The following is a 23,729-nucleotide window of genomic DNA, read 5'->3' on the forward strand; positions in this document are numbered from 1 at the left end:
AAGAAGACATCTGAGCTGCACCGGCGTCTCTCCTCTCTAAAATATCTGTCCTGGCCTGGTTGCAACGGATTGTGGCCAAACGACAGAAGCGAGGAGAACCCTCCTTTGTCTACCAAAAAGTGTTACTTTGTGCCCCGCGCTCCCCCACTGCTTGTGAAAGAAGGGGATGGGGGAGGGGGGCTTAACGTGAAAAAGCTTAATGTCACAAAACGGCAACGAGTCGTTTTAGGCTACAGGCCTTCATAATGGTAGGCTACAGGAAGTGGGGGGAGGGTATGGGATGACCAGAGCAGTCATCTGTCGTCTTTCCAGGCACACAGCTCGTTATATAGCCTATCGACTGCCTTAACAGATAGGCTTTGCTCTTGGGTTTGGCCTTACAGCGAACTCAATGCTCTTGTTGCTTGCAGTTTGTTAAATAAAGCGATGCAGATTACATTATTTATTTCTGATTAATTGCGTCTTTTGATGTATTTTGCAACATTTGCTTGTTAGGCTGGGCTACTGTCAATGTCCTGTACAGGTCAATGTTCAACAATTGCTGTGTAGGCCTAGGCTATTAATCAATTAGGGACTGTTCGTTATTTATTTAATTAAGGGGCTACCGGAGGAGTTTTGGGAGCGTTAGTCAAAAAAGACGTGACCCTCCCTCGCCAGCAAGAATTTTTTCTATGACCCTCCAAAGTGATTGAGAAAAAACGCATGACCCTCCCCAGTCCCAACAATTTATTGATGCCTTAGGCTACTGGGTCAATTTGGGAGCTTGCATGCTACGACTCCTTCCTTGAAATGCCTGCAAGGGGATGCGAGGCCCTGTGCGAACTTGACAGATGCAAGGCCCTTTTCACTTACGTGCATGAAATCATGCGATAGTTTGCAGGTAGCCTAACGTCTTTTTCATAGAAGGGAGAGCCCAGTCTCTCCTGTGACATGGAGGTGCGCAAATAGTTTTTAATAGCCTGTTCAACTTCGAAAAGCTTCGTTCACCCGATGCCAGTCACTGATCGCAATTTCAAAGTTCGGAAAGCTTCATCTTTTTAAGTTTTAAGTGCAGTGGCCCCTATTTGCCCCCTTTGGAATTATATCTCGAGCCTATTATAAGGTCCAGTGCGTTATGTCCTGGGATTCGGATGTGCTCAAAAAGAAAAGAAAAAACACATTTTTATAGATGGTTATGAGGAGCAATGTGAGAGAGAAATTTGATGATCATTGATCGTTGTTTTGGGACGTTAAGCCTTTTCCATAGGCGTCAGCGAAGGAGATTGAAGAATGACCATTTGTTTATACGAAAATATTTCTTAACTACAAAAACTCAGTGTCTAAAAACTCAGTGTCATTCAGACTCAACCCTCTTGTTGTTTTATTATCTTTTTCGTTGTCGTTTGAACGTTGGCAGGCAGGCATGTTGCGGTTGGAATTTAAGTGAAATCTCTACAGTAGGCCTACAACATGCTGTTAGGCTGGGCTACTGTCAATGTACTTGTACAGGTAAATGTTCAACAATTGCTGGTGTACAGGTTATATAATCAATTAGCTAAATCATTTGTCCAGCTGTTTAAACATTTTTTCGTGCTACATTCAAACGCAAAAGGTGCTTTGATATATTTTTCGTTTGAACGTTGGCAAGCAGGCATGCTTTGGTTGCAATGAATGAGGATAATTGCTTTTTTTGCATTATTTTGAATATGACTCGCTCCAGTCTCAACAGCACGTACTTTTTCCACACGCTAAGTTCTAACACACATAGCCTACTGTCGGCCTATCCCCTCTCGCTTTCTCTCTCTCCATCCCTGCACACGGTGCTTTCTTAAAGGAGCTGCACCATTTTACAACAATTGCATCTACATTTTCATATTAGAATGTTTTGTCAAGTGTAAGCTTAAACTACCGTGATCAATTTAAGTTCCCATGCCCCCGCTGCGTCATGGAAGCAGTAAGTCAGTCGCATCAAAAATAGTAGTGGCACCCAAGTGACACCTTGTGGTTGTTTGTGTCAACTGCAGTTTGTGCCATTTCTGCTGAGAAAATGGGGTGCGTGATTCAACCCGTCCAAACTTAACGGGGACCCACTGTATATCGCTTTTCCTGAAGGGGTGTCTATTATTTTTAACTCGCGTCTTCAGCTTCTTTACTGTTGACTTTACTGTATTGATGCTTTACTGTATTGATGCCAGCCTTCTTGTGATATTTTAAGTAGGCCTAGGCCTATTTGTAGAAAATATATATTTAATTAATTTTAACTGACCCGCCCGCAGCAGTGTTGCGCAGGTTGCCCACTGATCCGCGGGCAACCGCTTAATTTCGGACAGACCGCGCAACACTGCTGCACGGACCCTCTGCACAATATCATAGAAGTGTAATGATATTTTGAGCCTTGTCAGGGGTCAGACACCAACCACTAGCATGTTTCCATAAACATACCTTTAATGACAGCTTCTGCTGAGGCCAAGTCTTGTTTGTGTGTAACCTAAAACAGAACATTAGGCTGTTAGTATCATCTGATTCCAGGGACAGAATGACTTAAAATGTATGAAAAACTCTCTAAAAAAACTCACTCATATTCATAGAAATGAACTTCCTGAGACACTTATCTCTACTATGATCCCAGAAAGATTTTCTTTGAATTGTTAGTTTTTTTAACATTTATTTTATCTAATGACATCCACATATCCTTGCACAATCCAAAACTATTTTCCACTAGTGTAAAACCATGAGACTGAGACCATGTCTACACAAAACCAACGGGTATATTTTTTAGTCTTCACACCTTTAACGACACCTGTAAAAAAAACTTGCATGGTTAACAGTATCAAAGTACCCTCTAGAATTATTGGCACCTCTGCTAAAGTTGACTAAAAGAGGAATATAAAATCATCTTTTGGAAATTGATCTTAATGCCTTAAGTAAAATGAGGAAATATCTAACCTTTTCACCAATTTTCTTTGTGAATGAATAATGTATCATAAATGAATAAATGTTCTTCCTTAAAATACAGGGGTCATTAGTATTGGCACCCCTATGTTAAATTCCCAGGAGGCAGGCAGATTTTTTTATTTTTAAAGGCCAGTTATTTCATGGATCCAGGATACTATGCATCCTGATAAAGTTCCCTTGGCCTTTGGAATTAAAATAGCCCCACATCACCACATACCCCTCACCATACCTAGAGATTGGCATGGTTTTATTTCAGTTAGCCTATTAGCTAGTTTGATTTACATTGAGCTCAATGAACATCATGTGTATCCATATGTTTTTTTTTACTTTTGCCATTTGAAACCTGCTGGTGGGCCTGATCTGGCCCCCGGGCCTTATGTTTGACACCCCTGCTAGATTCAGGCACTTTGGTGACTCTGATATCTGATATCTGATATCTATTTTTGAAAACGTACCCATCTTTTAAAGGCACCCTCTGCAACAATTTCAACTTAATAAAACAGTTTAGAAATTATTGTGATAGTTAAATGACCTGTTATGGCAAAAATGGCGGTTTTCCATGTTCCCCCTACCGTCTACTGGCGGAAAATCAGCCTTGCAAGATCTCCACAAGCGTCCAGGCAAAGTCTGAATCAGGAAGTCTCGTGAGAAGCGAGAACAACCGAGAAACACAAAATGCTTAAAATTCTCTGGACATACACCCCCCCCCCCCCCCCCCCCCCTCAAGCAACGGTAAACCATGCTGGCAATAAGAATAAGCAGCGGTGCCTTCATTTTGTAGACGGCAAAACCAGCAAAAAGACCAAAGAGACAGTTATGAAATATGCACCCCAAAGCTGTAGGGGGAGCTCCGTAGAGAAAAGTGCGACAACTTTTTAATCTTCTTCTAAAATTTTAATCTTCATACTCAGGACAAGTTGAAGCATAGCTGACAGATCAAAATGAAAATCAGTGGTTCTATGTAATACTTGTGGGGCTACATGCCCACCAAGTTTCGTGCAGCCCGGTCTTTCAGTGTTCCGGTAATCACTGACTCAAAATTACTGGGGAAAAAAATAAAATCCGAAAGAAAAAATATATATGACCGCCACTTCGCTGGCATGGCAGTCATAATAATCATACTGTAAAAATGTTTTGTTTTTTTGTATTGGGATATGTAGAGCAACATATACTGAACCTCAGAAACTGTTTTGGTAATTTGAAGTGATTATCTAAGGTCTTGGTTATGCTATAAGCTCAATAAGCTGATTAAAAAAAAAAAAAAATATGAATTGAGATCAAAGTTTACTGAGATATGCTGGGACACCTTTCAGGAACACTTTATAATAAAGGTGCCATAATAAATAGCAAACTAGTCATTACCAAACCCTTTGTTAATATTTGTTAATTGTTTACAATTTAGTTAATTGTTACTAAAATATCTATTTGGGCAGCCGTGGCCCACTGGGTAGCACTCTGGACCAGTAACCGGAGGGTTGCCGGTTCGAGCCCCGACCAGTGGGCCACGGCTGAAGTGCCCTTGAGCAAGGCACCTAACCCCTCACTGCTCCCCGAGCGCCGCTGTTGTTGCAGGCAGCTCACTGTGCCGGGATTAGTGTGTGCTTCACCTCACTGTGTGTTCACTGTGTGCTGAGTGTGTTTCACTAATTCACGGATTGGGTTAAATGCAGAGACCAAATTTCCCTTACGGGATCAAAAGATATTTACTTATATCTGGCACAAGTTAATAGTTTTTTCATCATTAACTCATTGAGTGCCAAAAACGTAATATTACGTTTTTCCTTCCCATGCGTTGAGTGCCAAAAACGTAATATTAAGTTTGTAGCTTTTTTTTTAAATTACGAAACTAGACACTCTAACACAACTTATATGTGATTTTGGGAACTCTGTGATGAATGGAAATGAAATTTATGACGATCGAAAACTCATGAAAATGCACAATCTGGACATTTTATCTGGACATTAAATCATAACTCGGTTGCCGCTTTGGGTCGGATCAGTGACGCAGGCACGTCAGCTCAAAACCAGGCCATTTTAGTGGGTCTATCACTAGGTGGCAGTCTCGCCAGGTCTCGCTAGGTCACTTTCCGGAAACTACAGGCAACACTTCATATTTCATGAAAGACGTTATATCTCCATTTCTAGAAAAAAAACAGTGATTTTGATGAAAATTAGCCACTGTTTAGCTTGCGATTTCTCAGGAAATAGAAATACACGGTTTGCACCCACTGAGAGCTTAAAGTCTCACCTTTCAAACGAGCCATTGTATGTGTTCATAGCTATAACACAGAATATGCTGTGGCTGTACAAAAATCATCAACAATGGTCTAGATTGCTGGCACTCTAGGACAAAGCTTCCGAAAACAGCTTGGCATTCAATGAGTTAATTAAATATTATTGTTGTTGTTTACATAAAATCTGTATGTTAATGTTTTAACAAATAGAAAACAATCTATTAACTAATATTGTGTAATAGTTAACTAAATGTCTTTTTGGCACTAATTAACAGTTATTTCTTACATCATTTAACCCATTTCACCCCATGGGTCACAATTGTGACCGAAAAAAAAATATGTACTTATAAGCCTCAATATTTAATATTCAAATTTCAATATTTACTGAAAGAGTATTGGGATATTCCTCAGTTACAGTTTTAAACAATAGAGTGTTTCAATGAAATGTGTGCAGCTGTTTACTTCCTGGTTGCACCTTGAGAAGAGGATTATGGCCTCACAGCTCCCAAATAAAAGGTTTTTAAAGTATGTTAAAATAAACATAGGACAAATATTTTTTTGTACACATGGGGCCAGATGTACTAACGTTTTTGCGCCCATTTCAGGCATATTTGTTTCGCAATGTGCGTGTAAAATTATTGCAAGGTATGTACAAACAGGCCGCAATGATGTAAAAGTGCAAACTGCCTGTCGCGGCAGCTGAAAGTGGCAGATTGCGATTGTCATGTCATGCATATGCATTCATGGGAGGATCCAGGGGAAAGTGGGAGTTTAGCGTAAAATTTTAGCGTATTTGTACTACCAAAAGCAACCTTAACTTTCGTTGGCCTTTCGCATGTCTTACTTTCACTTTCACGTCATTCACTTAAACTTTCCTACTTACTAGATTTTACCAATCTTCCATAGCCTACGTGCACAAGTAGTTTGAGTAGAACTACTGATCTTCATTATCTCCCTGCTTGTTGACATCTCATCATGTATGGTATTATTTCATGATCACTAAACGTTTGATTCTTTTTAATGTTGTCATCAGTTAACTTCATTCAACTGCGCTTGTAGGCGCTGCCATTCAGTTGTGGACGTTCGTAAATTGCGTTTATGGGCGGAGAAGGGCAGAGAAAGGCGCAGTTTACACTAAGGATTGAACGATTGATAAATACGACGGAAACTTGGGTCTGACAGCAATCTGCGGTGTGTCCATGGCGCTGATAACGCTACGTTCGCAAATGTACGTACATCTGGCCCATGGTCTTTAAGGTGTCTAGTTATGATATATACATTTATAATTATTCAAATGTCTTTGGTGTGTTTACAGAATGAGTAAACATGTTAACGGTCACAATGGTGACCGGTGGGATAGAATGTTGTATCTAGATGCACACATACTTCTACACCTACAAACACACACACACACATACTCATACATATACACATACAGAGACATACACACACACACACACACACTCACAGACATACACACACATATTCTCACAAACACACACACACACACATGCACATACACACACACACATATTCACACACACAGGCATACACACACACTCACATACACACACATATTCTCACACACACACACACACACACACACACACACACACACACACACACACACACATTCACACACACTCACATACACACTCACACAGATACACATACACACAAACCTACACACACACACATACAGATATACACACTCAGACATACACACTCACACACACAGGCATACACACACACTCACATACACACTCACACAGATACACATACACACACACACACAGATATACAAGTACACTCACATACACAGATATACACACTCAGACATACACACTCACACACACACAGACACAAAGACACACACAGACATACACACTCACACACACAGACATACACACTCACACACACAGATATACACACTCACACACACACAGATATACACTCACACACATACATATACACACTCAGACATACACACAGAGACATATACACTCACAGACACAAACACACACACACACACACTCAAGGGGACTTCACATTGCACGCGACATGCACTTTGCCTGCTGCTCTCACACACCCACCTGCAGATACACACACACACACATATATGTGTGTGTATGTGTTAGTGTGTATGTCTGTGTGTATGTGTGAGTGTGTATATCTGTGTGTGTGAGTGTAGATCTGTGTGTGTGTGTGTGTGTGTGTGTATTTGTGTGTATTTGTGTGTGTGTAAGTGTGTATCTGTGTGTGTGAGTGTGTATGTCTGTGTGTGTGTTTGTGTCTGTGTGTTGTTTATTTACCAGGAGCTTCGACAACACGCACGCACAGACATACACATTCAGGGTTCTATTTTAACGAGCCGATGCTTCTGGTAAATAAACAATATTTACATATTTTTCATATTTATTATTGCCATTGGTCTCAGTGTTCATATCAGTTTGAAAAGTCCTGTCACAATACCTTTATTTTAACAAAAAAGCAATTTGGCAACCTTTAATTGAGTATACGCATAATAAAACTCACTTTTTCATCTACTTTTCTACATTTAAAAAAAAAAAAATTATTGATTACATCAAAGGGTTGCTAATAACACATGATTTGCATATTTGCATGTCTGGGAAAAATTTGGGCTTAAATGGGTTAAATGTTAAATGTGTATTTACAAACTATATGCTAATATAAAAGTTAATGACATTATTATTTAACTAATTGTTATTAAACTGTGCTTCTGCCTATCCCAATATGAACCACTCCCCATAGGGCCCTTACAATAAAGTTGGTTAAGCTTAATTAATATATTAGGTATATATAGCTATCAGCGTAGGGCCCCTTATAATAAAGTTGTTTAAGCTTAATTAAGTATAAGTACAAGTATATATGGAGGAATGAGGAATTAATATATTAGTAATATATAACTAGATAGATAGATAGATAGATAGATACTTTATTAATCCCCAAGGGGAAATTCAAGGTCTCAGTAGCACAGACATCACACACAACATGCACTTACAGCAGAAAAAGTAATATACATATAAGAAAACTTCACTGTAGACATCACAGTAGACAGAAGATAAACATGATACTAAAATATGAAATACTAAATATACTACAAAAACTAAATCAAATATTAAATATCAACAAAGTGTGCTTAAGGATGATCAAGCATGACAGGGCAGGGACTGAGCCTGTAGTGCAGCTGAGGATGATAGATAGATAGATAGATAGATAGATAGATACTTTATTGATCCCCAGGGGATATTCAAGAGGATGATCACTTCCTTGTTGTCCCTGTCAAGGGTGCCATGGTCGTGGACCCCTCAACAGACACAAGAAAGATGCAATATACAGTTGAAAGGGTGGGGATAGTGATATGGACATACAAGAGAATAATGTATAATGTAGACAAGATAATATAACACAACTATGTCAGTGCAAGAATAGGTTGAGGTAAAAGGGTTACAGCCATTGGTCAAGTATTGAGTATAAGGTATTAAGCATCAAGTACGGCCACAGTCCAAGAGGGAGGGAGGGGCTGTGCAAATGTGCTAATATAGCATGTAAACAGACTATGCAGAGAAGTCTATCTCTCCTCTACCCTTAAGTGAAGCGGTGAACAGTTCAATGGCCCTGGGGACAAATGACTTTCTCAGTCTATCAGTTGTGAGTGAAGTCTCCAGCTGTGTGTGATGATGTGACGTCTCCACTGGACCGGATCTGTTGCTGCTGTGCTGCCTCAGTCTACTGTCGCCGCCTCTTCTGCTTTTATCGTCAGGAACGTCAGTGTCGTCTGACGTGTATCTTTTGCATGGACTCTGATATCACACATTTTCAAGGGTGTTTTAATGTGTGTGTGTGTGTTGCAAATGAGCATTGTATATATAGCATTATTTGATTTGTGTTATTTATTTTCCCTGCATTTTTACATATTTGAATTAACATGAATTTCACTGGTGAGAGTCATGGGTACTTTAGTGTGGGGAGAGGAAGGGGCCTTTTGACATTTAGTACTCCGGGTAGCCCTGGTTTTGCCAGTGGTGGCGTAGTTAGAGATAGGGTAACATTTTCCACGCCTGTACATCAGGATTTGCCACCACTGGAGTTCACCGAGTCGGCTATCCCTGTTAAACTGACTAGAGAGCAGGTTAGGGAACTCAGTTCTAACGTTAGTCAGTCTGTTAGCGCAAACCTTGCGCATAATGTCTGTCTAGGTTCACCAGCTCTTTCTGCCGGCCATTCCCTGGGGGGTGGTACTCCTATTGAATCTCGTTCTCAAGTCTGAAAGGAAAGAGTCACCTTTCTTTAGAGGTGATGGTAGTGATAAGTTCTCTCTGTGTGAGTGGGAGGGATTAATGAGATTGTATCTGAATTAGGGTGGCTACACTGGGAGGGACTGTGTGGATGAGCTGCTTAGCAGACTGATGGCAGCGCCAGGGATGTAATTCGGATTTGGCTCCGTAATAATGTGCAGGTGTCTGATTCAGGTAACGTGGATGCTGTCTTTTGCATTCTCAGGCAGCATTTCGACAGTGCTGTGCATTCGGGTATGCCTCTTGCTGATTTTGTCAATGAGCAACCTCTTGACTACTGGATCAGGTTGAATAAGGCAGCTGAGGTAGCAGAACAGTCTTTGGGACATTGAGGAGTCCAATTTGAACGATGACATTGAGTCGGTTTATTCATATTTTTGTGAGACATTGCCAAAGTCAAGTAAGGTTGTCATGCAAAACACCATGAGAACTGCACAGAGTGATGTTCTGTTTTACACCTCTGTATTAGTGCAGGGCAAAGTTGAGTTAAAGGGGATGTTGGATACTGGGTCAATGCAGATGCTGTGCTGTGTCTGAAGGAAGCAGGTGTGTTGCCAGGTGAGTTTCCAGCCCCTGTTTATATTGTTCTGGTTGGCTTTGGAGGTAAACAGACTAGTCCTCTGGGCGTGTGTGACGGCCATTGAAATGTATGGATTCAGTTTTGAAGTCCCGGTGTTGATTGTTGAGAGGCAGGTGGATCCATTGATTGTTGGAACAAATGTCTTAAAGCCATTAATCAGACAGTTCAAGTCCAGTGATGCTTTCTGGTGGGCTGTGAGCCAACCTGTTATAGGTCAGGAGGATAGCAGTCAGTTCCTACGTCTTTTGTCCAGTCTGGAGAGATGGAGAGGTGGGTCCATCCCAGATAAAGTGGGAACTCTGAGGCTGAAGAGCACAGTCACGCTCCAGCCCATGGCTGAGCATCTCGTGTGGGGTAGGTTACCACCTAAGACACACATCTCTGTTGGCAGCACAGTTGTTGTGGAGCCCAGCACTTCGTGCTGTAGTAATAGACAGATGCTAGTTGGACGAGTTGTCTCTCCTATGTGGGGGGACGGGTGGCTTCCGGTCAAGATTGTTAATTCGACGTCGGTGGCAGTAACCCTACGCCGGAATGCAAAAGTAGCTGACGTACAGTGGGCATCGCTTTCAAATGACCACTTCATTCGCGCATTACGCGGCGTGAAGCTGCGAGAAGCTTTAGTACCACTTTCAGCCACTGTGCGTCGCTCTGCCACTGTACATCGCTCTGCCTGCCGTCCCTTACATAATTGTTGCCGAGAGTAATCCCAGCCTACGAATTCAATAACAAAATAAATCATGCATAATTAAACATTACCTCGATTTAGGCTACTTGGGTATGGCTTAAGGCTTGACTACACGAAAATCGAAATCGAAATTTGCTGTCTACATTATTGTCAGTGTTGGGGTTAACGCAACTACGCAAATCAAAACAGTGGTGTGATAATTGAGCCAGTAGAGAAATAACTGTTCAGAATTAATCTGTAGCCTTGGGTAGGCTTCTGCAGAAAACAATGTTGTTGCCGATTTAATACTATCTGGCGACGTTTTTAACAGGCTACGCAATAGAGGCTTAGACAACTATGACCCACGTTTTGGTTTCGTAAATTAATTTGCCCTACTTCTTGACTGCAATGTAGTCAATTGACTGCTTGACATGTCATTTTTATTTTTCTGTACGATAAACAATTACATCTGCTTTATGCCACAGAATTACATTCATATTTGGCTGACTGCAGACGCGCCACTTCCCTCCCCATATTCCAATATTAAGATAGTATACAGTGCTTTTTGTATAGGCTACTATCATTAAAAAAAAATAGTTAAAACGAATAGCTATTTGCAATTTGACAAAACACTGGTCCTCATTTTGCGAATGCGAGGACGATATGAGCCTGTTGCATTTAGTTAGATGTCCGAGTCACACATAATGTTTGAAAACTACTGGCTCGTAATCACAATAATTTAACACACTACAGTTGGATAACCTACTTCATCATGTCCCCATGCCTACATTTTTGTGAGTAGCATAGAGATCGTTAAAAACAATAAAGTATGGCTCTCCGTTTGGGACATCGAAAACTTTTTTTAATTTTTAATAGACTACCGTCGAAGATGCTGACTTGCAAAAGCCTCGGGATAACACGTTATCTCCACTATCATCAGTCATGCCCCTTGATCAAAGTGGGGAATGAAATAAAAGTTTGATAACCACTGGCTTAACAAGTTACCTGCAGTCCAGAACACAGAATCTATTGCAATATTCTGATGATCGGCGATGATATCGGCAAATGTTTGTTTTCCAAAGTAAGAATTTCACTTCATCATGCACCTTCGACAATACCTGGCCTACCTGGTATCATTACAAACATTATTCTGTGTCCTAAAACTGGCATATTTTATGGCATTGTGTCATGTAAGTTCGTTGCAAAATCTAGAGAAATGTGTGAGGTGGTCAGCGGGGGACAATTGAGACACACATTGGATTGTGTTATTACTTGAACATTCCACACTATCCACAGCTGTGGTAGGCCTATCAGGGGCAGGAGGATTACTGTCAGCGCAGGATTTATATAAAATTCTTCAACAGAAGGCCTCGAATGTTGTCTTGTTTGTGGAGCGCTTTGCTTCGCTTCTGTAATTTCGGCTTCATTGAAAATGAGGGCTTCCCTCAATGACCCTCCGAGAATAAATAAAGGTTGAATGAATGAATGAATGAATGCAGGCTTGCCCAAAATAAAGGCATGTGGTTTGCGCAGCCTACAGTAAATAACAGACCCGCCAGAATGTGCGTTATGATGCTTTTTTACGAGCAAGATGTTTTTGGTACCCTACGCACACTGCATGTTCTTAAATAACAATGATCATCAGTAATATTCGACCATTAATTTGGGTAAATGGGCAAGCGTGACCACCTTGATTGGCTGATTGGCTGATGATTGTAACGCGGGCATGATTCCAAACACCTCCCTTACGATGATGAGTGACAGGTCTCAGAATGCGTGCGCTACACAAGGACGGAAGATGATGAATAACTGGGGCCGTAGGCTATTCACAAAGGCTTTTATCTTACTACTAGGAGTAGGCTACTCCTAAATCGCACTTAAAGATTTTAGATTGGAGTTTTCTCTTAAAAGTTATTCACAAAGCCTTTCAGACAACTCCTAAACTAGGAGTGAGTCTTCGTGGCTATGGATGACGTCATTACTCATGCACGAGCTTGACTGAAGTGACCACCTTGATTGGCTGACGATTGTAACGCGGGAATTCCAAACACCTCTCTTCCGATGATGACTGACAGGTGACAGGTCGGAGAATGCGTGCGCTACACAAGTAATGTGAAGGACGGAAGATGATTAATAACTGAATAAAAAGGCCTAGCCTAAATGAATAAAGAGTAAGGCAAAACAAATAGCTTAGTAGCCTAATGAAACATAGGCCTATGGATTGATGCAGTAGCCTACCTTTGCAACATTTATTAAATTAATCTGTCACCATATCCCTAGGCTACGTTTGCAAAGAGGAGAACATTTTAATTTGATTCACAATGAAACGTTACATTTCATTTCCATGTTAACAATGAGTAGTTTGTGTTGTTGTTGGTGGCGTTATTGCATCCCTTTTATGAATGCAAAATTGTTCCCTCGCAATTGGAAGCTCCTGTTGCGCATAGGCTATTTCAAAACATCGCAACGTAAAATGCCACAAAAAAGCTGTTTATGAATAGGTCTTAGTGAGTTAGGAGTCCTCTCGACTTAAGCTGTCCCAGACTTAGGTGCTACTTTTAGGTCTAAAATGCTTCGTGAATTACTTTTTGTGAAAAAATTAGGAGTCCTAAAGTTAGGAGTGACACGCCCATTATTTTTAGGAGTTGCTCCTAAATTCGCCAGTTAGGAGCTACTTTTAGCCTTAAAATTCTTTGTGAATATGGCCCCTGAATAAAAAGGCCTAGCCTAAATGAATCAAGGCCAAACAAATAGCCTAGTAGCCCAATGAAACATACGGATTGATGTAGTATCTTGTAACATTATTAAATTATTCTGTTACTATGCCTACGTTTGCAAAAGAGAACATTTTAATTTGATTGACAATAATGTTACATTTAATTTACATGTTGACAATGATTAGCCTAGTTTTGGTTGTTGTTGGCGGCGTTATTGCATGTTAGTTATGCCTACAATGCAAAATTGCTTCCTCGCGATTGGAAGCTCCTGTAGCTGCATAGGATTTCAAAACCGCAGGTTTGTGACTAGGTCTGTGAGTAAGGAGTCCTCTTGACTTCTTTTAAGCTGTCAGAGGTGGGAAGGTGTGATTTTTTGGGGGAAGGGCCGGATTAACTGGGCACAATTGTCTGATGGCCCCCCTTCCCCCCAGCCAACGTGAATCGGGTGGTTAGTTAATAGGCCTATCGTGAAGATTTTTCCTGCCATCTAAGGCACGAGCGCATCTGTGAGGCCAAGCCTCACCAAGTAGCTCGTTTGTTTACAACTAACATTCCATTTAATTAAACTGCTTTATAGGCTATGGCGAAATAGTTTTCAACATTTTGAATATTAGTGTCGGGTGAATTGAAATGTTCTCAAAGTAGCCTTATGGCTGAAAGCTGCTTGGGACACCCCCCCCCCCCCTTCCTGCACTCATTGTTTCAAAAGGAGTAATTTTGGCTTTGTCAGAACTGAAGAGCTGTGGACGGCACGGCACGGTATGCCCAATGAAAATAAATTAACGCAACGCAACACAACACAACACAGACCCCGCTTCTCTCGCGTCAGTCACTGACATGAACGAAACACAGAACCCGCTTCTCTCACGGCAGTCACTGACAGTAACCTAGAATAAATGCATGGGGAAAAACACTTCCCCATGACAAAGACATCTTAAAACACTGAAAGTTAATATTTTGTCACTAGCAACATTCATCTGTCCTTTGTCAAATGTATTATGTTCCAAGTACCCTATGCGTAATTCTGCTTCATAAAGTTGAACAAATACATTTGCTTATTTCACAGAAAAATATAAATAGCCAGTCTACAGTGCAGAGTTGGTAAGTTATGGTAGGCCAACTTGCAGTGAACATACAAAGAGGGGAAATTATTTCTCTTGCAGCTGAGTAGCCTCAGGTGCGCACGTAGACATAAGGCCGAACATGCAAGCGCCAATGAATCGTGCTCTCACGGCAATCGCGCCGTTAAACTTAAATAGGTTAACATCACTCTAAGTTTGCCTTCAAGCAAGGAAAACGATGATTTGAAGACATCTGTTTCGTTGGAAGGGCAAGGGGTAGCAACAGGGCAACACAGAGACAGGCCCGATGGCAGGGCTGTTATGAGAGTATTAAAATATAGGATATTCTACGGGAAAACATTAAAACGGCAAGACAGCGGGGAAAGTTAAAATACGTGATAAACACGGAAAAAGTTGGCATGCATTGTTTCGGTCCCCGTGCACAGGGATTATTTGTCATACTATTAATCACATATGATTATTTGTGAAATTGTGCAAACAGGCGCAACACATTTGAAAAGGAAGGACTGGTAGCATGCAAGCTCACGGGAAAGATTGATTTAAGAATGTTATCACAAAGTGTGTGGTTGTGGCGCGGGCGGAAGACAATTGGCAGGGGAGGGTCATGTCTTTTTTTAACAATTCTGTCGGAGGGTCATTGAACAATTTCTAGCAGGCAAGAGAGGGTCATGCAACTTCCAATTGAAGCACTCAAAATTCCTCCGGTGGCCCCTTCAATAAATAACGATCAGTCCCTAGATTGCTGCTGGGCTATATGTCTTGGTTCTGTTAACAACTTATTGTCAAACGCATAGCCTATCTCGTGGTTGCATCCATTACAAAAAAACATGCAATGTGAACGTCTGGGATTGGGGAGAGCACTAAATGCTCTTCTGAATAAGCACGAAGTCAAACCTTTAAATGAAAAACACTCTTTAATAATCCAAAAAAATAAACCGCTAATGAAGTAAACTTGTGACCATCAAACATCGTTTATCGCTCGTAACTCCGTGATACCAGGACGTAACAGGAAGGCATTTGGCTGAGCAACGGAGGTTAATATGCTCCATGTTTTGTCCAAATGATGACTGTCTATCATCGTTGCACTCGGAGAAAACCGGAATGTTTCATTCGTCCCCGTTTCAATCGTCCCGGTTGTACCTACTCAAAACGCAGATAGAACCTTATTATTCTAAGGTAGCGAAATAGCGTTCAGCATGATTCATGCCCAATTAATTCCCCCTGTTAAAGTGTTCGCCTTTGTAGTTTGGTTTCGTGATAGCCTATGATAAACGGCTTATGGCCAAATATGTGAAAACGTTAAAATACAGTAGGCGATAAACCCGGAAAAAGTTGACAGTGATTTTTTCATAATCACTTTGGAGGGTCATAGAAAAATGTATTGCTGGCGAGGGAGGGTCACTTTTTGGACTAATGCTCCCCAAACTCCTCCGGTAGCCCCTTAAATAAATAACGAACAGTCCCTAATGAAGTAAACTTGTGACCATCAAAAATCGTTTATGACCTGTAGGCCTAACGTGATAACAGGACGTAACAGGAAGGCATTTGGCTGAGCAACGGAGGTTAATACTCTATATTTTGTCCGAATGATGTCTGTCTATCATCGTTGCACTCGGAGAAAACCAGAATGTTTAATTTGTCCTGCGTCTCTACGGCTGCAAACGGGATTCACTCGCAGTTAACCAAATATTTCTTTATTAGGGCAGGCATATTTCTGGCTATTACATTATTTCTAAACCAGTCTGCTAAAGTCTGTAGTGAAGTCTGTGTAGGGTTTTCCAGGCTCCATTTCTTTTTACGACACACCCTGCTCACTTGAGCCATCTACCGGTTGTTTGGGTTGTTGCAGCGTCTCACTGGAAAAATACAAATTAAAGTCGCGTGATACCGCGTGATCCCACGCGCGGACCGCGAGTGAAGCTGGCCAATTCAAAGCACTGCCCACTGTATATCCCACCATTGCATTAGAAGATTTTGATCAACATTTTGTCTCGCAGCATGTGGCTAAGGTGAGCTCAGGCAGTTCCTCATGGCAGCTTATCTGTTAAGAGTGATTCTGGCAGCTGTATGGGAATGGTGACTGCACGCTGCAAAGTCTTGGACTGGGTGCTATACCTACTGACAGTTGTCAGGTCTCTTCTCAGTGGAAGGACAAGTTAGTTGAGTTAATCACGGAATTTGAATCTGTCTTTTCTCGGCATCACCTTGACTGTGGTGAAGCGAGTGAATTTTGCCATAGGATTAGGTTGACTGATGACCGTCCCTTCAGGTTGCCATATCGTAGATTGTCCCCAGCACATTATCAGAAGTTGAAAGAGACTTTGGATGAAATGGAGGAGAAGAAGATTATTAGAAAGTCTAGTAGTGAGTACGCTTCTCCATTAGTGCTGGTGTGGAAGAAGAATGGAGACCTGCGGCTATGCACTGACTTTAGGTGGCTTAATGCGCGCACAGTCAAGGACGCCCACCCACTTCCCCACCAAGCAGATGTTCTGGCTGCTCTGGGTGGTTGTGGTTGGATCTGACATCTGGCTATTACAATGTTCCGTTGCATGAGGATGATAAGAAATATACAGCTTTCTCATCTCCACTAGGGTTGCATGAATATAACAGGCTTCGTCAAGGCCTTTGTAATAGCCCAGCCACTTTCATGAGGATGATGCTCTCTATCTTTGGTGATCAGAATTTCTTAACCCTTAGAACCCTAAGCTGTTTTTAGGGCATTTTCACTACCTTTATTCATAAGGATTTATTCTGGTCATTGTAAGTGCCACACACACATATTATATATTGTTCTTTTCAGCAGAGTCTAGGCTATTCAGATCATTTCATGTATTAGTACTAGCATTGATTTTATTTAGATTTTTAAAGAATTAAAATAGAAAAAGCGTATTATAAAAATTGTTATATTTTGACATGTATCTCACCACAGCAAGCTCATAGCTCTACATGCATTTCATGTGTGTGTAGGGCAGACTGTCCTGAATCGGGCAATATAATTGCCATGTTGGAGGGATACTCTGGGGCTGAGCAATTTACAGAAATATGTGGTGTGTAATTTACGGAAATAAATGCCATTTTTTATTTAGATGAAAAATGACCTTTCTGCACTCCATATCTGAGACACGAACTGATCTGACCTGATTTGACCCGATGTTGCGTGTTAGCCTGCGTGGCTATGGTGAATGCACTCATAATGATTCTCAACTTTTTACTGCATTGCCATGAACAAAGTAAAGGCAAAAAAGGTGTTTCTTTGTTGAACAAATTGGGATGCAATGTGAGTCTTGAATTGGATGCCATGCAGGAATTTGCTAGGATTTCAAAACCGGATTATGAACATGCTCTGCCATAGAGAAACACACGATAGCGTTGGATTATAAACATGCTTTACCACAAGAACAGACAAACGTGGGGTAAGTCCAGCTATATGAAGTTATTATTTTGCTGTCACTTCGTCTGTTTTATAACCCAGAAGGATGTACTTGGTATCAAATGATAGCTCTGAGTCTCCTCTTTCATCTGACATGTGTGGCATATCTATCCAATCACGGGTCAGCGAGTAATTCAAACGAGAGTAATGGGTGTGCAGCTTGGTTTGTGTACATGACGTTATTATTTTGCAGTCACTTCGTCTGTTTTTATAAGCCAGAAGGATCGATAAACATGGTCAGCGAGTAATTCAAACGAGAGTAATGGGTGCGCAGGTGAACGCAGAGAAGTATAGACTGTAAATATGATGCAATTTGATTTAATTTCATGATTTTTTTAAATTTTCATACTTGATCGTACAGTCTCGTTTGTAGTCTCTTTGGAAAGCCCCACTTCTGCTCTGTCATGCAATAAAGGTTTTATCTCGCTACGATGAACAGTTCCGGAGCAATGTAACAGAGAAGAAAGGGTGTCTTTTTTGACGCACTTTGCGTCAATCGGGTTCTAAGGGTTAAGTCTCCTCTGCTATTTGGATGATGTGCTAGTATTTGGGAGATCTGAGGCAGAGAGTTTGCAACGCTTGCGCATGGTGTTTGAGGGTTTGAAGGAGCACAACCTGAAGCTGTCTCCAGCTAAGTGCAACTTTCTTAGGAGGTCAGTGAAATTTCTGGGTCATATGTGACCAGGCATGGCAAAACCAGGCACATGTCTCCCCAGAGACATTTTGAGTTATTCACAGGATTATTCACAGCATATCATCTCGCAAGGTGTCACTAGTGATCTAAAGTTGAGGCTATTGTGAATGTTATGCAGTCAGACCTAATGGAGGCTGATGGCGTAAGATCCGCTCCTTTCTTGGCATGGTGATTTTATTGAAATTTTGAAGATTTTTTCATGGCTCATCCAGACTACACAAAGCCTTTCCTTTTGTCTGTTGATGCATCTAATATTGGTCTTGGAGCTATTCTGTCTCAGGTGCAGCCCAATGAGGACAAAGCTAGGCCCATTGCTTTTGCTAGTAAGTCGTTGAATCATGCTCAGTCCAAGTATCATGCTAATTGGCTTGAGTTCTTCGCTATGAAGTGAGCTATTTGTGATAAATTCAGTCACTGGTTGCGGGGACACAGGTTCCCTGTGTGGACTGACAATAACCCCCTTAAGTATGTCTTGACGAAGCCAAAGCTGGACGCGTGCGAGCAGCGTTGGGTGGCTAGGTTGGCCCCTTTTGATTTTGACATCCTGTATATTCCAGGCCCTAAGAATGTGGTGGCAGATGCCCTTAGAGAACCTTTTGTGAGGCCCAGGATTATGCACAGAACCTGCAGGTGGACTCAGTCCAAGACATGTTTCGCCTGTCGTCTGAGCTTTCTGAGGCACGGGAACAGCGGGCAGCCTCCATGACTGACGGCGTGTGTGTTGGGGCCACGCATGTTGTTCAGGATGAGAGGCTGGGTCTCACATAAAGAGGTTTCTCTTTAATAGCAGAGCTGCTCCTGTTAGCTGGGGTGGAGAAATCTCACACCACTCTACCACCCCATGGGGAATGGTCAGGCAGAGAGGATGAACCGCACTCTGGGAAGTATGATTAGAGCTCTACCACCAAGCTAGTCAACAATCTCACCTTTGCATACAACTGTACTGTCCACGAGACCACAGGGTTCCCCCCCTTTCTTTTTAATGTATGGCCGCACTCCTAGGTTACCCGTGGATTTAATGTTTGGTAGTGTCCTGCTGAACGGGGATACAGTGGACATTGACGCCTATGTTTCATCCTTGGGGAGGGACTTACGGGAGGCCATGGCTGTAGCTCAGTCTAATGCTGAGAAGCAGCAACGTAGGCAGACTGAGCTACAGTGGGTATCAGTTAAGTTTGGACGGGTTCCTGCATGAATCACGCACCCGATTTTCTCGGCAGAAATGGCACAAACTGCAGTTGACCCAAACAACCACCAGGTGGCTCTTGGGATTTCTGTACTATTTTTGATGCGACTTGACTTACTGCTTCCATGACGCATCCAGTTTCCAAATCAGTAGAACAATCAGAGACAGTTGACAGTTTGCCGCGAATGTTTTTTGCAAAGTTGACTAACAAATATGAAAACATTATTCGGATCATGCATTGGAACTGTGAGAACCATAATGGTTATGATCTTACCTTCCACAGAGATGATGGACCCTCAATCAGTACAGCACTGGTGCCACAGTGCTGCAGAGCCAATTCCAAACATTCTGTGCCAAACTTAAATTCTGCCTCACTGCACTGTTCGGAGAAAAAAGAAAAATCAGCATAGCTTCTCATTACAATTGGCCATTATTATCTAGATTATTCATAGCAACATTGCATAAGTGACTTTCTCTTACACATTTGTCCATTATAGGGTGGTCAAAATAAATGTCTGGATACAAGGCTATTCTAGGATTGTCTGATAATCCATTGGACACAAACCCAGAGCAGTGACCAACCATTGCTGCAGTGCACAGGGAACAGTTGGGGGTGCCTTGGATGTGTACTGTTCAATCACTCCTCCCACCAACATTTTTCCTACCAGTGAGGTGATTGAACCAGAGACTTTCTAATGAAAGACAGCACTTAAAAAATCCTCCATAGTTTGTAATGCCAATATGGCAGTTGTCTACACATATCCCCAGGGTTTCCCGCAGCACTTTACAGTCAAGGCAGCTGCCTTGGCAAAACACGCCTGCCGCCTTAAGTACGTCGTCAAAAAAAAAAGTAGTCCGCCAAGTTACTCGGTCCTGTTTTCTCCCTTTCATTCCAAACCGTGACCAACGCCCGTCTCCCTTCTCAGCAGAACGCATTAAAAAAATAATAAAAAACGTGCCATGAATCAAAAAATAATCAGTTTTTATAATCTTTACATGTGATATGCCTCCTAATCAGAGCTAGTGAGCGGAGCTGAGCGGTGCAAATATCCCGCTCCTCGCTCAGCTGGCCGCTTAAATTCGTGTCAGGTTCACTCCCCGCTCCACTTAAAAATCATCCCGCTCCAGTGACCTCACGCGCGATCACGTGACTTTAATTTGTATTTCTCCAGTGACGCTGCAACGACACTGAAACAACCCAAACAACCACCAGATGGCTCTTGTGAGCAGGGTGTCTCGTAAAAAGAAATGCAGCCTGGAAAACCCTACACAGACTTCACTATAGACTTTAGCAGACTGGTTTAGAAATAATTTAATAGCCAGAAATATCCCTGCCCTGCCCTAATAAAGAAATATTTGGTTAACTGCGAGTGAATCCCGTTTGCAGCCGTAGAAGAAATGTATACACCCTGGCTGTCAGTAGACGGAGGAGGAGCGCACAGTCTACAAACGCGCGAAGCTGCAGCTCAGCGATTTAAAATGGCTTAAAACCACTTTGTATTAAGTTTTAATGACTCAAAAATTATATTTTTAGAATCAGAAAATGAAGAACACGTCAGGTTCATTAAAAAGTATTTTCTATGTGTCACGAAAGGCTTCTGAGGGTGGGTTACAGTTAACTTGATAGGTATGTTTTAGGAATCATTAGCCTACATGCTTTAGGCTACTTCAGGACATGGCCGCCGTCACCAGTATTGCCAGTATTGCCACGGCAATACTACTTTTCAAAGTAGGCTAGTATTGCCTGGCAATACTAGTTTTCATACATAAGGGTTACACCAATAAACAACGTCACAAACTGCTGCTGCGCTGCGCTTATCACACTTATCACAAGTGTTTTTCCCCATGCATTTATTCTACCGTCAGTGACTGACGCGAGAGAAGCGGGTTCTGTGTTGTGTTGCGTTAATTTATTTTCATTAAGCGTGCCCTGCCGTGCCGTCCACATCTCTTCAGCACAGCAGCAGCAATGGCAACTCTTCGTTGAAGTTTTAAGTGGTGTTGCTAAGAGTTAAAGCGAGTTAAATCAACATTGAATTAGTTATTGGATGATATTAAAAAGAATCGGAATTATTTGTGGTTGACCTGGAAATTTCAACTTGGTAATCAAAAAGTTTTGGATTTCATGTTGACCGCGACTTCAGAGCATTAAGTTACGTTGTGTCAGTGTAAAGTTAGCTAGCCTAGTCTAACCAAATATTTGTCTTACTGCCATACAAATCTAAAGCACATTAGGCTCATGTTAATCTAATGGGCTTTAAGACATCTGCTTTGTCTTGTGACAAAGTCTCCTGGTTCAAATGTGTCCAGTTTCATAGAAACGAGGGTGGTACATTTGCAGTAGCCTAACTACAAAATTCGGGGTCATCCCTATGTTCCCCAGGTCCTATGTTCCCCGCTCAGGGTTAGGGTTAATGGTTAGGGTTTTAAAAAAGGGTCCTATGTTCCCCGGTCCCATACAAAGTGTTCTAAAATAAAGATACATGCAATTAGGGGGTAGTGGTGTCAGCGCTCATCCAATCTGCGAGTCTGCTGCGCAAGTAAAAGTGAACCACTGGAGGTGGCTTGTGTAAGCAACAAACAACGTTATTTAAAATGAAGCGGGTCTTGCTGTCCATGAAAACAGCATAGAGACTGGCTAGTCTAATCCAAAAATGGAAATGACAGGTCTTTGAATTGACACACGAAATTAGACCGCTGTAGGCTATAGCCTAAGTTAAAAGTTGAATGGGCATAAGTCACGACTTGTTGAAACAGAGCTAAATATCGTAGCAAATAGCCTATGGTGATTAGCCTGGAAAATCCAGACCCTGATAATCTAGAAAGATTAAGGGTCTGGCAAAGAGCAATGTAATGGTCCAACTCGAGGGGCGGCAACAAGCATGCATTTAAAAATCACATTGCACGCAATTGGATAACACTAGACCATATTTACTCTGAATAATTTGGGACTTCGACGAAATCGGATAACACTACGACCAATGTGTACTGTCCTCCAACGTTTCAGCGCTGTCTTCATCAGTTCAGCAGGTTCCCCGGAATATTGGGGAAAAAGTAACGTGCATCATTGCTCTTTGCCAGAGTGTCTTGCAGAGAAAATTCCATTGTGCTCTCGCGAGAACTCTGGATTTCCAGAGTATATGGTGATGACACAGCCTTTAAACATTTAGCCTAACGGTATTTCACTCTCGCTGGAGTGAAGGCAGAACGGGCTGTTGCGCAAACAAATGAATTAGGGTGATCTGCATCTCCGTTCACCAAACGCTATAGTTTTGCTAACCCATTCGTACAATAAATAATTTATGAAAGGTTTATTGTTAACGTGCGACATTTCTCCATGTGGGGTAGTGTCAAGCAGTGAAGTGATAGCCTATTAGGCAATGTTCAGACATATGACGGGAACTGCTTTCGCTGTTGGTATTTCTGTCCCTCAGAAAACTGTGTTAAAATGGTGTTTTTAGCAGTCAAAATGTAATTTTTTTCAGGGGGTCAAACCCCCGGACCCCTGGTCACATCATCTGCACCCCCTCTCAGAAAATACTTCCCACGTCCCTGAATCCCGGCCATAATTTGAGGATTTACGGTACGTACTGTAGGCTATTCATCCTCTAAATATTGGCAATACTATTTTCAGACAAGTGACGGCACCTCTTTAGCAGATTTCGTTAGTTTATTTGGAGCTCCTTAAAATAGACCAATTGTTTTTCATAAGGGTTATAGGTTTTCAGAACAGACTAATCACATACAATCCACTTGGCTTTTCATAATTAGAGCTGCAGCAGATGTCATGCAGCTCAGAATTGATTATTACAAACTGTGCTCATAGACATAAACTGTGTGCTTTTGTTTTACTAATGATTAAAAAATTATATTAAAAAAGTCA

The 23,729-nt window shown here is 41.7% G+C and overlaps 1 protein-coding gene across 2 annotated transcripts in view; it reads right to left on the reverse strand.

Annotated features, from left to right (window-relative positions):
• The window catches only part of crppa (CDP-L-ribitol pyrophosphorylase A), a 102,528-nt gene that overhangs the window by 40,103 nt on the left and 38,696 nt on the right, over window positions 1–23,729 (reverse strand). For both annotated transcript variants that reach the window (XM_042106979.1, XM_042106978.1), the window contains exons 4-5: window positions 20,121–20,225; window positions 2,422–2,467 (exon numbers count right to left, since the gene is read on the reverse strand). In XM_042106979.1, the coding sequence (XP_041962913.1) occupies window positions 2,422–2,467; window positions 20,121–20,225 (151 nt within the window). The remainder of the gene's footprint in view (window positions 1–2,421; window positions 2,468–20,120; window positions 20,226–23,729) is intronic.

The sequence above is a fragment of the Alosa sapidissima genome, chromosome 10, assembly GCF_018492685.1.
Source record: "Alosa sapidissima isolate fAloSap1 chromosome 10, fAloSap1.pri, whole genome shotgun sequence".
Classification (NCBI taxonomy): domain Eukaryota; kingdom Metazoa; phylum Chordata; class Actinopteri; order Clupeiformes; family Clupeidae; genus Alosa; species Alosa sapidissima.